The sequence below is a fragment of the Nerophis lumbriciformis genome, linkage group LG26 (assembly GCF_033978685.3).
Source record: "Nerophis lumbriciformis linkage group LG26, RoL_Nlum_v2.1, whole genome shotgun sequence".
NCBI lineage: Eukaryota > Metazoa > Chordata > Actinopteri > Syngnathiformes > Syngnathidae > Nerophis > Nerophis lumbriciformis.
This window is the reverse complement of record NC_084573.2, coordinates 31,765,001-31,777,500: the sequence shown is the minus strand read 5'-3', so window position 1 is coordinate 31,777,500 and position 12,500 is coordinate 31,765,001. Positions and strand designations below refer to the sequence as shown.

Here is a 12,500-nt window from a genome sequence, read left to right as displayed (position 1 = left end):
ACAACACCACAGCAATACAACGTCACACAACCATACTACACCACGTCACAACCATACAATACAACATCACAACACCCGTACACAACTATACAACACCCATACACAACTATACAACACCACAACAATACAACGTCACAACCATACAATACATCACAACACCCGTACACAACTATACAACACCCCAACGATACAATACAACATCATCACAACACCCATACACAACTATACAACACCCCAACATCACAACAACAATACAACGTCACACAACCATACAACGTCACAACCATACAATACAACATCACAACACCCCAATGTCACAACGATACAACATCATCACAACACCCATACACAACTATACAACACCCCAACATCACAACAATACGTCACACAACCATACAATACAGCATCACAACACCCGTACACAACTATACAACACTCCAACGTCACAACGATACAATACAACATCATCACAACACACATACACAACTATACAACACCATAACGATACAACACCACAACGATACAAGCGTAAAAAACATGAAGAGGCGCGTCCACATAGTTTAGTGCACAGCTATTCAACAAGGGCCGTGACCCCCAGGAGGCGGGCAGAGGAACTGCAGCAGTTTCATTGTTTATGAAATGCATATTGACTCTCTGACACATGTCATACTTTGTTGTGTCCTTCAGAAATGACACAGTCATGGCCGCCATGTAAGAAGAATTACATTCAGGGTTTCATGTTAGCAATTAGTGCGCTAGTTGCCAGCAAGCTAATTAGCATGCTAATTGTCTACTAGCGATTAGCGTCGCAGTTGCCAGCTAACGATTAGTGTGCTAATTATCACCTAGTGATTAGCGTGCTAGTTGACAGCTAACAGATAATGCACGGGTTGCCAGCTAGCGATTAGCGTGCCAGTTGTCAGCCAATGAGGAAGGCACTAGTGGCCAGACAGCAATTAGCATGGTAGTTGCCAGACAGCAATTAGCACGATCGTTGCCATATAGCAATTAATGCAATTAGCGTGCGAGTTGCCAGCTCGCTATTTAGTAGCTAGTTGCCAGGCATCCATTAGGCTGCCAGGTAGCAACTAGCGATTAGCAGCGGTGATGTATTATTGAATATCTCAGTATATAGCAAAGTATTTCAGTAGCAGCTCATTTAAAGCAAATTAATTTGGGGTCCTTGCTCCTTTTCTGTTTGTCGGACAACACTTTGGTGCTTTACCTTGTCAAATACCCGGAAAGCCTCACGGATCTCCTCCTCGCTGTCTGTGTCCTTCATTTTCCTGGCCATCATGGTCAAAAACTCTGGGAAGTCGATGGTTCCATTTCCTGCAACCATCAAAGCGGCGCACGTTTAATCCAAATTGCAATTCCGTGAAAGCAGATCAGATTAGCGGAAAGCATTTAGCTGATGAAAAACACCTTGAAAAGTAAAACTGACAAATGCTGGTTTTCACACGGCAGGTTGAGACCGAGCTTTCGACCGGAGGTACAAGTGTCGTTCAGTCTTCTGGCTGTCCATAACGTTTTTACTGCTATGGATTCCTCATTCATCACTCTTAGCAACGTTTGTAAGTTTTACAATATAACTAAAACCATTCTTACTTACTAAAACAGTCTCATGGTGATGTCTGTAGGAGTGTTTTCATGCATATTTGTGCGTGCTAATATGCTAACATGTTTACGAGTGTCTGTGTTAGTATTATTAACTTACAATGGCATTCTTTTTGTATTGTTTCATGATAGGACATGGAAGTGTCTTGTGAGTGAAAGTGTGATGCACTTGGAGTGGGAGGTCAGGGACACTGTGGGATTAGCGGGTGGGACAGACGGACGTGGGGATTGCACAGATTAGACCACGATTGAGGGCGCCTTGAGACCGGGTGGGTGTTGTGCGCTGGGAGAACCAAAAAGGGATGTGATCTTATGGCCAAGGGTACCATCCAAGGACCGGGTATCGAACACAAGGACTCTAACCCGAGTTGTGAAGGAAAGCACAGGTGTCCAAACTTTTTACACTGAAGCCCGCACACATTTTGATATTTTTCATTTTCAAAACAAATACAATATAGTTTGTTTTTACCTTCAAGGCCCCTCAAGTTTAGTTCCAGGGACCCAGAAGGGTCTCAATCATAGAAATGTTAGAAATAAGTCCTATATTAATTTTTTTTTTTTAATAATTCAGATCTGTCTATATCAAAGAAAACAAGTTTTTAATCGACAAAAACACAAAATAAGCAATATTTTTCCACAAAAACGTTTTCAAAGTGGAATATTTGGTCAATGAATCATAACATTGATTTTTATTCATTTTTTTCCCCTTAGCAATGACAGTTTTTAAACAAACTAAAAAAAAATCACGCAAAAATTCGCCAAAAGAGCACTCGTCATGAAAGTATTACAAATAAATCCCACTTTTTTTTTTTTTTTTTTTTTTTTTTTACTTTCAATGAATCACCTTCATGTCTGTCGACATTATTTTTTTTGGCGTACACCGCCTTCCGCCCGAATGCAGCTGAGATAGGCTCCAGCACCCCCCGCGACCCCAAAAGAGACAAGCGGTAGGAAATGGATGGATGGATAGATGTTTCATGCCTTCGTCAATATAAAACCCTGTTTTTTATGACAAAATATGCAATATTTCCCCCCAAAATGTTTTCAAGTGGAACATTTAATGAGGTAATTGAATTGTTTAATAGGTCAATAATTCATAACATTGATTTTAATTTATCATATATATATATATATATATATATATATATATATATATATATATATATATATATATATATATATATATATATATATATATATATATATATATATATATATATATATGATAATGAATTAAAATCAATGTTATACATTATTGACCTATTAAACAATTCAATTACCTCATTAAATGAGGTATGAGTGGAACCCTCAGAATTTTTGTGGGATTTTAACTTATTGCTCGAAATAATAATAATAAATCAAAATTAATGTTATCAATGCTGTGACCTATTTAAAGCGTCCACTGCTTCACATCCAATTAAAATATTAATAATATAATTTGAGAAAATGTTGCATATTGTGTTTTTGCTATAAACAGGTGTTTAACAAAAAGGACATAAATTATGGAAAAATAAAAACATTTATATGTCGACGACAAATACATCTGATGTTAATCCATAGATTAAGCATTAAAAGTAAAAAATAAAATAAAAATGGTTGATTTATTTTTGACATTTATGACTCGGGGGTCTGAGAATTTTAGCATGATTTATTTATTTAATAAATAAATCTATCGCTCTCATTCATATATATATATATATATATATATATATATATATATATATATATATATATACTAAGAAAGTTTAAATCTCTAAATCAACTTAAGATTTATTCATTGAGACTTTTTATTCATGTTATTTGTTTTATGCCATTTTGTCATAAAAATGTAGTTGTTTTTTTTAATGGCAAACACACAAAATAGGCAATATTACAATTTCAAAGTGGAACATTTGATGTGAAGTAATTGGAGCATTGTAAAGGTTAATAAATCATAACAAAATTGATTTTAATTCATTATTTTTTGAGCAAAGACCGTTTACTGTTTTTTTGAATCCCACTAAAATTCTCAATTCAAAGTGTTAAATATTTAAAAAAAAAAAGTTTTTTCTTTAAACGCATAAATCTTTAATTCAAATTCAGATCTGTTGATTATAAGCTTTTATTTTAAGTTTTTTTTATTTAATACCCTTTTTGTCAAAGAAAACTTTTTTCTTTTTTTACATGGCACACACACAAAATACGCAATCTTTTCTTAAGAAAATATTTCCAAGTGCAATATTTGATGTGAAGCTAAGCATGTCAATAATTCATCACATTGATTTTGATTCATAATTATTCTTTCAGCAATGACAGTTTGAAGTTATTAGCTGCAACATTTTCTCCTTACATTTCCACCCGTTTTGCTCTTTTATTGCACTTTTTGATGTTTTGTTGATGTGTTGCAGGCACTTTGGAGTGAAGGGAAGGCTGCTAGTGGACAGCAAGTGGAAGCTTGAAGGAGGGATGTAAAGACGGGAGGAAACATGGAGGAAAGAAGGAGATGGAGGTAGGAGTGGGTGTTGGAGGAGAGGGTGTGATCAAACTACTTCTCTGCACACGTGATTGTTGTCCTCCTGCATCTTTATAACGCCAATTTAAGAGTTTACGACGCCGGAAAAGAACATCTCGCCGCCATAAAAGTATGTGTGCACGTAAACATGGCCAACGAAACCGCATCAATAACACACGTCATCCATAGCATTATCAATTGTAATAATAATATCATCTTTCCATAATTTAGTTTTCGTCGGAAGAAAGCGAAAGTTGCACGAACAAAGGCACTCGCTCTCTGGTAACCGAACGACGAAGGAAGTGATTAGTGATCAGTGGGAGTGACACGTTGACAGCCAATCAGATAACAGTATCTGCTATCACGTTTAGTTGATTCTCTGCATGGAGTGAGAAGAGGAAGTCAAAATGAAGATAATTGTGGATGAAAGAGGAAAAGTCTCCTGGACAGTTTTTTGATTTTTTTCCAAAAGGGACCGTAGTCAGACCAATGTGGTTTATAAATGATGCAAGGCAAGACCGCTAATACCATACCACCTTACAGCTGTGCTCACCCTTTCGAGCACAGCTGTAACTTCCTGCCACTAAACCTGCAGAAAATAGTTTTTGTCAGGTTATTTTTTGACACTTTGCCCTATTTTCTTACTCTTTATCAAGCATTTCTTACATATTGCTAATTAGTGCACCTTCGATTTAACAACAACGTGTTCAATTTATGGATTTTTATTTTGCTAGCGACCATAAAAAAATTTTAAATTACATTTTTTCAAAAGCAAAAACGCTGAGGTGTTTTATTATATATTTTTTTAATCTTTTGGACGAGTTCCCTCACTGCAGATGTGCTAGTGTCCTTCCAGTTGTGCTTTTTTCCCCACTCCAACCGGACTGCGGTTTAGTCTTCTAGTCGTTCATAGTGTTTCTATTTGAATGGATTCTTCATTCATCACTCCAAGCAACGTTTGTAAGTTTTACAATACAACTAAAACAATTCTTACTTACTAAACCGTCCCATGTGTGATGTCTGTAGGAGTGTTTTCATGCATATTTGTACGTGCCACCGTAATGTAATGAAACTAGCGTCATTGGCATTAGCTAATATGCTAACACGTTTACGAGTGTGTGTTAGGCATTCTTTTTTTATTGTTTCAGTTTCACAAATTCCTCAGTAAATTCACCAAAACGTCACCGTGGAGTTATCGAGTCTGTTTAGCTGATTGGAGAGCTAGCTTCCGCAGGTAGTGGGTCCATGACGATGACTTCTGTTTTGTTGGATCAGCCGTTTTACTGCCGTGTTTCAGACACCGTTTGGAAACAATTAAGGCATGTAAACAAACATTTACAGAATATTTCTGTGTAAATAACTCATTTCACAACGTATATGTCTGTGGCTAATATATGGAAAACTCTTTTTTCTAAAAATTTAGTGGGTGCGGCTTATATACACCGGTGCGCTCTATAGTCCAGAAAATACGGGGTTCAGCTACCAGTTGTGGTGGCGACTGCAGAAGTTGCTTTTTTGGTCACGCCAAAGAAATTTGGTACGCTTTTAACCTCCGGCTGCCTTTAATCGGCGACTTGTGATTAGCTAACTAGCATGTGTCATTTGAACACATTACATGTTTATAAATGCCTCTCAACATCGAATATAATTCTTTATAAAAAGGCATTTAAGGTCTTAATTCTCGCCAAATCCATTTAATGACTTTTAATGCTTTTTAATGACCCGCTGAAACCCTGATTATTAAGTTTACAATGTTGTTTACATTGACCATGCTTGATACGGAGAGGATTATAATGAAGTTACATTTCAAATAAAAATGTCATATATTTGTCTCCTGCTCCTTATTTTGCGTAGGTCAATATAATAAATCATCAAAATAAGAATTATCGATATCCACAGATTAAAAACCAGGTATCGTGATACAGTTTTCAGTTGTGTGGCCCAGCCCTATGTGATACGTTGATACTATTATTCCAATCAAAGCATTCCTCCTACGGTCAGTCAAGTATGTCGCTTGTTCGGGTAAATCGAGGCAATTTCCGGCGGGCCGAGCGAGCGTACGTCTCACGGACGCCGATGTGGGGGCTGCATGTAGCAGGGAGGTCTTATGTAAGCACTTTTATTTTCCATGACTGGCTCCGCTGCCGTCTGACCTAGATTGCATCAGCCGAGGGAGGCGGAGGCAGAACGAGGGGACGTTGGCGATGGCGTGTGGCGATGCGTGTGCGTAAACGTTCACTCTTGGGCGCATGTCAAAGGGCGGGGGTGGGGGGCGTTGAGGATGGCGGGAGGACGCTTTGATCGCGGGACAAGCGACCTGTGGAGGCATTGATTTGGTGCTGATGGATGGTAGGCTGACATGACACTGCTGCTTTCACGTGTTAGGAAGTTGGATTTTATCACGCTAGCAACACTAAAACCTATGGATGGACTCAAGCTGACGTCAGTCTAGAAGCAGGAAGTTATCGCTATAACTACCGCTATAAGTACCGATTTACGGTACTTTTGGGTGCGTTAATACTATTTTTAATTTTATATATATATACATACACACACACACTCACATATATATACACACACACACACAGATATTATATATATATATATGTATGTGTGTGTGTATATATATATATATATATATATATGTGTGTGTGTGTGTGTATATATATATATATATATATAACACACACACATATATATCAATATGTATTAATATATGTGTGTGTGTGTGTATGTATATATATATATTTTTATATTAGAGATGTCCGATAATATCGGCCGATAAATGCGTTAAAATGTAATATCAGAAATTATCGGTATTTTTATTATCGGTATCGGTTTTATTTTATTAAATCAACATAAAAAACACAAGATACACTTACAATTAGTGCACCAACCCAAAAAACCTCCCTCCCCAATTTACACTCATTCACACAAAAGGCTTGTTTCTTTCTGTTATTAATATTCTGGTTCCTACATTATATATCAATATATATCAATACAGTCTGCAAGGGATACAGTCCGTAAGCACACATGATTGTGCGTGCTGCTGGTCTACTACTAACCTTTAACAGTTAATTTTACTCATTTTAATTAATTACTAGTTTCAATGTAACTGTTTTTATATTGTTTTACTTTCTTTTTTATTCAAGAAAATGTTTTTAATTTATTTATCATATTTTTTATTTTTTAAAGTACCTTATCTTCACCATACCTGGTTGTCCAAATTAGGCATAATAATGTGTTAATTCCACGACCGTATATATCGGTTGATATCGGTATCGGTAATTAACGAGTTGGACAATATCGGAATATCGGCAAAAAGCCATTATCGGACATCCCTAATATATATATATATATATATATATATATATATATATATATATATATATATATATATATATATATATATATATATATATATATATATATATATGTAGTTGAGGTTTCTGTGGTTTATCCGTTATACAGTGCTCAATACCGGGGTAGAGCAGAATATACGTTAGGTCAGGAAAAAAGTCAGTGGCTATTTCATCCCTACAAGTCTGTTTCGCAGGTTTCCCTGCTCTCCAAGGGATTTTTTTTTTTTTTTAAATAAAATTTTAAACATATTTTATAACTTGATATATGTTTTAAAAATTTTACATTGTAAATGGTAAATGGTAAATGGGTTGTACTTGTATAGCGCTTTTCTACCTTTTTAAGGAACTCAAAGCGCTTTGACACTATTTCCACATTCATCCATTCACACATTGATGGCGGGAGCTGCCATGCACGGCGCTAACCAGGCCCATCAGGAGCAAGGGTGAAGTGTCTTGCTCAAGGACACAATGGACGTGACTAGGATGGTAGAAGGTGGGGATTGAACCAGTAACCCTCAGATTGCTGGCACGGCCACTCTCCCAACTTCGCCACGCCGTCCCCCATTTTATAGAATAAGAATTTATAAAATCCCCTGAAGAGCAGGGAAACCTGCGAAACAGGCTTGTAGGGATGAAATAGCCTCTGTGTTTTTTCCTAACCTAATGTATATATATATATATATTCTTTTAATTTAATTTTTTTTAAGTGCAAAATTTTGCTGATTTAATATTTAATTTTTATTATCAATTTTTTAATTGAATTTATATTTAATTGTATTAAATATTATATTTACTTATGTATTATATTTAACATTTTAATAGCTTACCTTTCAAATACAATGTTAAAATATACGAAAAATACAAGCGTATTGCAGTTGAAAGGGTGCACTTGCATTATTATTATGTATTATTACACCAGTGGTTATTTGGTGTGTAAATAATGTCGGCAATATCGTTTATCGTCAATAACAAATAAAGTTTGTCAGCCCAGGTCCAGCTGTGAACCTTTGATTGAAGCTAAAAAAACTAGCAGACAATGTTTGCATGCTAATGTTAGCTTGTTATAATGAGAAAAGTTAGCATACTTGCAAGCAAGAGAGTAAAGTCTTTTTCTCAACAAGCACCTGGTGTCGAACTTTGAGATCGGCCCCAGTCCACAAAAACACTTCAACATCACACCCAAGTTGATTGGGCATACACGCATGCACCCGCCCCTTCCCCAACCACCGCCTTCACCACCGCTTGTTTGCTCCAACTCCCCCTCCCTCTGTTGCGAGTTTGTTGTGACTAAATGTAACGTGTTTATGTTTGCATTGCAAATTAGATTTTTTCCCTTGGACTCAGTCTGGACCCTCTCTTGCGGATCCAGCCTTTGACTGATATTTTTTTACTCTCCCCCCCTTTCCTAATATCACCTTTTTCTCACCTTTTTTTAAGGAGCGCCGTAAAAATGGCTGCTCCGTCAGCGGTCTTGTCTTGTCTCCCTGTAGTGGGACTGTGCCGAAAATATACTTTTCAGTTCTTATGTGTCTTGTGCATGTTAAGAATTGACAATAAATCATCTTGAATCTTGAAATCCATGAATATTAACTTTAAATGATCAAAATTGGCTAAAACGCTAGCATAAAACAATAGCATGCTAATATAAGTACAGTTAACATACTTCTAAGATGGCGCCAACTTTTTTTTTCAAAAGCCTTGATTTTTAGGTTTAAACGGATACAATTTGCGAAAATGGAATCATTAAAACGTTACCATGATAACATAGGAAAAGTTAGCGTACTTCTAAGATGGCGTCAATCAAAAGCTAAGATATTTAGGTTACATACAATTATTTGCAAAAATGCTAGCGTAACAAGTTAGCATGGTAACATTGGAGAAGTTAGCACGCTTCAAAGATGACATCAAGTATGGAAAGCCATGATTAATACGAATAACATTTGCAAAAATGCTAGCGTAACACGCATGATAGCACAAGAGAAATTTGCATACTTCTAAGGTGGCGTCTGCCTTCGCAGCAGGCCCATAATGAAGTCAGTGGAGACTGAAAAGTAACCTTTAGATCCTGCCCTTTATGTCATTGTCTTTTATGACTCCTATAACTTGGACTTTGATCAAGTCTTTATGACACGGGTGTCCAAACTTTTTTCCAGCTAGTGCCGCATACATAAGAAATGAAGGATGCGGGGGCCCACATTGATACATTTTGTACATAGATAGGCTCCAGCACCCCCCCGCGACCCCAAAAGGGACAAGCGGTAGAAAATGGATGGATGGAAGATACTTAAACCAATACAATGTAGGTCTATCAATACGTGTTTACCGTATTTTTCGGAGTATAAGTCGCACCTGCCGGAAATGCATAATAAAGAAGGAAAAAAAACATATAATTCGCACTGGAGCCCGGCCAAACTATGAAAAAAACTGCAACTTATAGTCCGAAAAATATGGTAACTAACTGAACACAACATCCACATCTTAGCTTAGCACTATCTGTAAGAAAGCATATTCTACATAAGTCTGCCCTAAAAATTAATCATTTTCAAGCATTAAAAATGGCAAAATGAAGTAAAAATGCCAAAACTACAGTAATGTTGGCCACTTGACGAGAACAAAATCAGCGTGGCCATCTTCAGGCAGCATTACTTACATTGGCAGGCTAATGTTTAGCCAGTTTTACTGCCGAATGCCTCAGACTTGGGACTTGGCACATGCTAACTGTTAGCATGCTAACATTACCGTGCTAATTTTGCAGCCAAACACCTTAGTCATATGACTTGTTATATGACACGTGCTAATTGTGAGCATGCCAACATGACCATGTCTACTTTTTTTAGCCAATTTGGCAGCCAACCCCTTAAGTATAATATAACTTGGTACCGTATTTTTCGGACTATAAGTCGCTGTTTTTTTGATAGTTTGGCCGACGGTACGGCTTATACTCAGGAGCGACTTATGTGTGAAATTATTAACACATTACCGTAAAATATCAAATAATATTATTTTTCTCATTCACGTAAGAGACTAGACGTATAAGATTTCATAGGATTTAGCGATTAGGAGTGACAGATTGTTTGGTAAACGTATAGCATGTTCTATATGTTATAGTTATTTGAATGACTCTTACCATAATATGTTACGTTAACATACCAGGCACGTTCTCAGTTGGTTATTTATGCCTCATATAACGTACACTTATTCAGCCTGTTGTTCACTATTCTTTATTTAGTTTAAATTGCCTTTCAAATGTCTATTCTTGGTGTTGGCTTTTATCAAATAAATGTCCCCAAAAATGTGACTATGTTTTTTTCCTTCTTTATTATGCATTTTCGGCCGGTGTGACTTATACGCCGTAGCGACTAATACTCCGAAAAACACGGTACTTGACGCATGTTAACTCTTTCTTAATTTTGCATGTATACAGTACATAATCCTTTAACTTTTTACTTGACACATGCTAACTGTTAGCATGCTAACATTACCGTGCTAATTTTGTAGCCTAACACCTTAGTCATATAACACGTGCTAATTGTGAGCATGCCAACATTACCATGTCTACTTTTTTAGCCAATTTGGCAGCAAACCCCTTAAGTATACCGTATTTTCCGCACTATAAGGCGCACCTAAAAACCACAATTTTTCTCAAAAGCTGACAGTGCGCCTTATAACCCGGTGCGCTTTATTACGATTCATTTTCATAAAGTTTCGATCTCGCAACTTCGGTAAACAGCCGCCATCTTTTTTCCCGGTAGAACAGGAAGCGCTTCTTCTTCTACGCAAGCAACCGCCAAGGAAAGCACCCGCCCCCATAGAACAGGAAGCGCTTCTTCTTCTACTGTAAGCTACCACCCGCCCCCGGAATAAGAAGAAAAAACGCGCGGATATCACCGTACGTTTCATTTCCTGTTTACATCTGTAAAGACCACAAAATGGCTCCTACTAAGCGATCCGGTTCATAAAAAGACGCAATCTCTCCATCCGCACACGGATTACTACCGTATTTCACAGCTGATATTCCTGTGAACCGCACTGTGGAACGGGAGCACGTACGGTGAATATTCGCACCACAGGGAATGAGAAGTCATCCTTCACTGTGGTTCTAGCTTGCCATGCTAACTTCCACCCATGGTGATATTCAAAAGGAAGACCTTGCCAAAAGAGACCTTTCCAGCCGGCGTCATCATAAAAGCTAACTCGAAGGGATGGATGGATGAAGAAAAGATGAGCGAGTGGTTAAGGGAAGTTTACGCGAAGAGGCCGGGTGGCTTTTTTCACACAGCTCCGAAGGCGAACACACCTTCACTAAGACAGGGAAGAAAGCGCCGGACGACATACGCCAACATTTGCCAGTGGATCGTAAATGCCTGGGCAGATATTTCGGTCACAACTGTGGTCCGAGCTTTCCGGAAGGCAGGATTCACAGAACAACAGCGACACTGACTCCCGATGACTTCGACGAGACGGAACCGGCCATTTTGGATACCACGCTTGCGCAACTTTTCAATTCGGACACCGAAGACGAAGAATTCGAAGGATTTACGAATGAAGAATAACTTCAGAAGGTGAGCGCTATGTTTATTTTGTGTGTTGTGACATTAACGTTCGAGCAACATTATGTTACTATTGCTCTACACCATTTTGAATTTTACTATGTTTGTGATTGCACATTTGCGTACATTTTGGGACAGAGTTGTTAGAACGCTGGTTTTCAATATATTATTAAAGTTTGACTGAACTATCTGACTGTTTTTTTGACATTCACTTTAGCGCAGCGTTTTTTTGACATTCACTTTAGCGCAGCGTAGGCGCGGCTTATAGTCCGGGGCGGCTTATTGGTGGACAAAATTATGAAATATGTAATTCATAGAAGGTGCGGCTAATAATCCGGTGCGCCTTATAGTGCGGAAAATACGGTAATATCACTTGGTACTTGACACATGCTAACTATTAGCATGTTAACTTTTTTTTCTTCTTTTTTTTAAACTTAATTTTGCATGTATCGTATTTTTCGGGGTATAAGTCGCACCTGC

At 37.4% G+C, this 12,500-nt stretch overlaps 1 protein-coding gene across 1 annotated transcript in view; it reads right to left on the bottom strand.

Moving 5' to 3' along the window:
- calm1b (calmodulin 1b) overlaps positions 1-12,500 on the bottom strand; it is a 45,237-nt gene that overhangs the window by 5,157 nt on the left and 27,580 nt on the right. Inside the window, exon 5 of the mRNA XM_061987016.2 lies at positions 1,226-1,332. Within this exon, the coding sequence (XP_061843000.1) occupies positions 1,226-1,332 (107 nt within the window). The remainder of the gene's footprint in view (positions 1-1,225; positions 1,333-12,500) is intronic.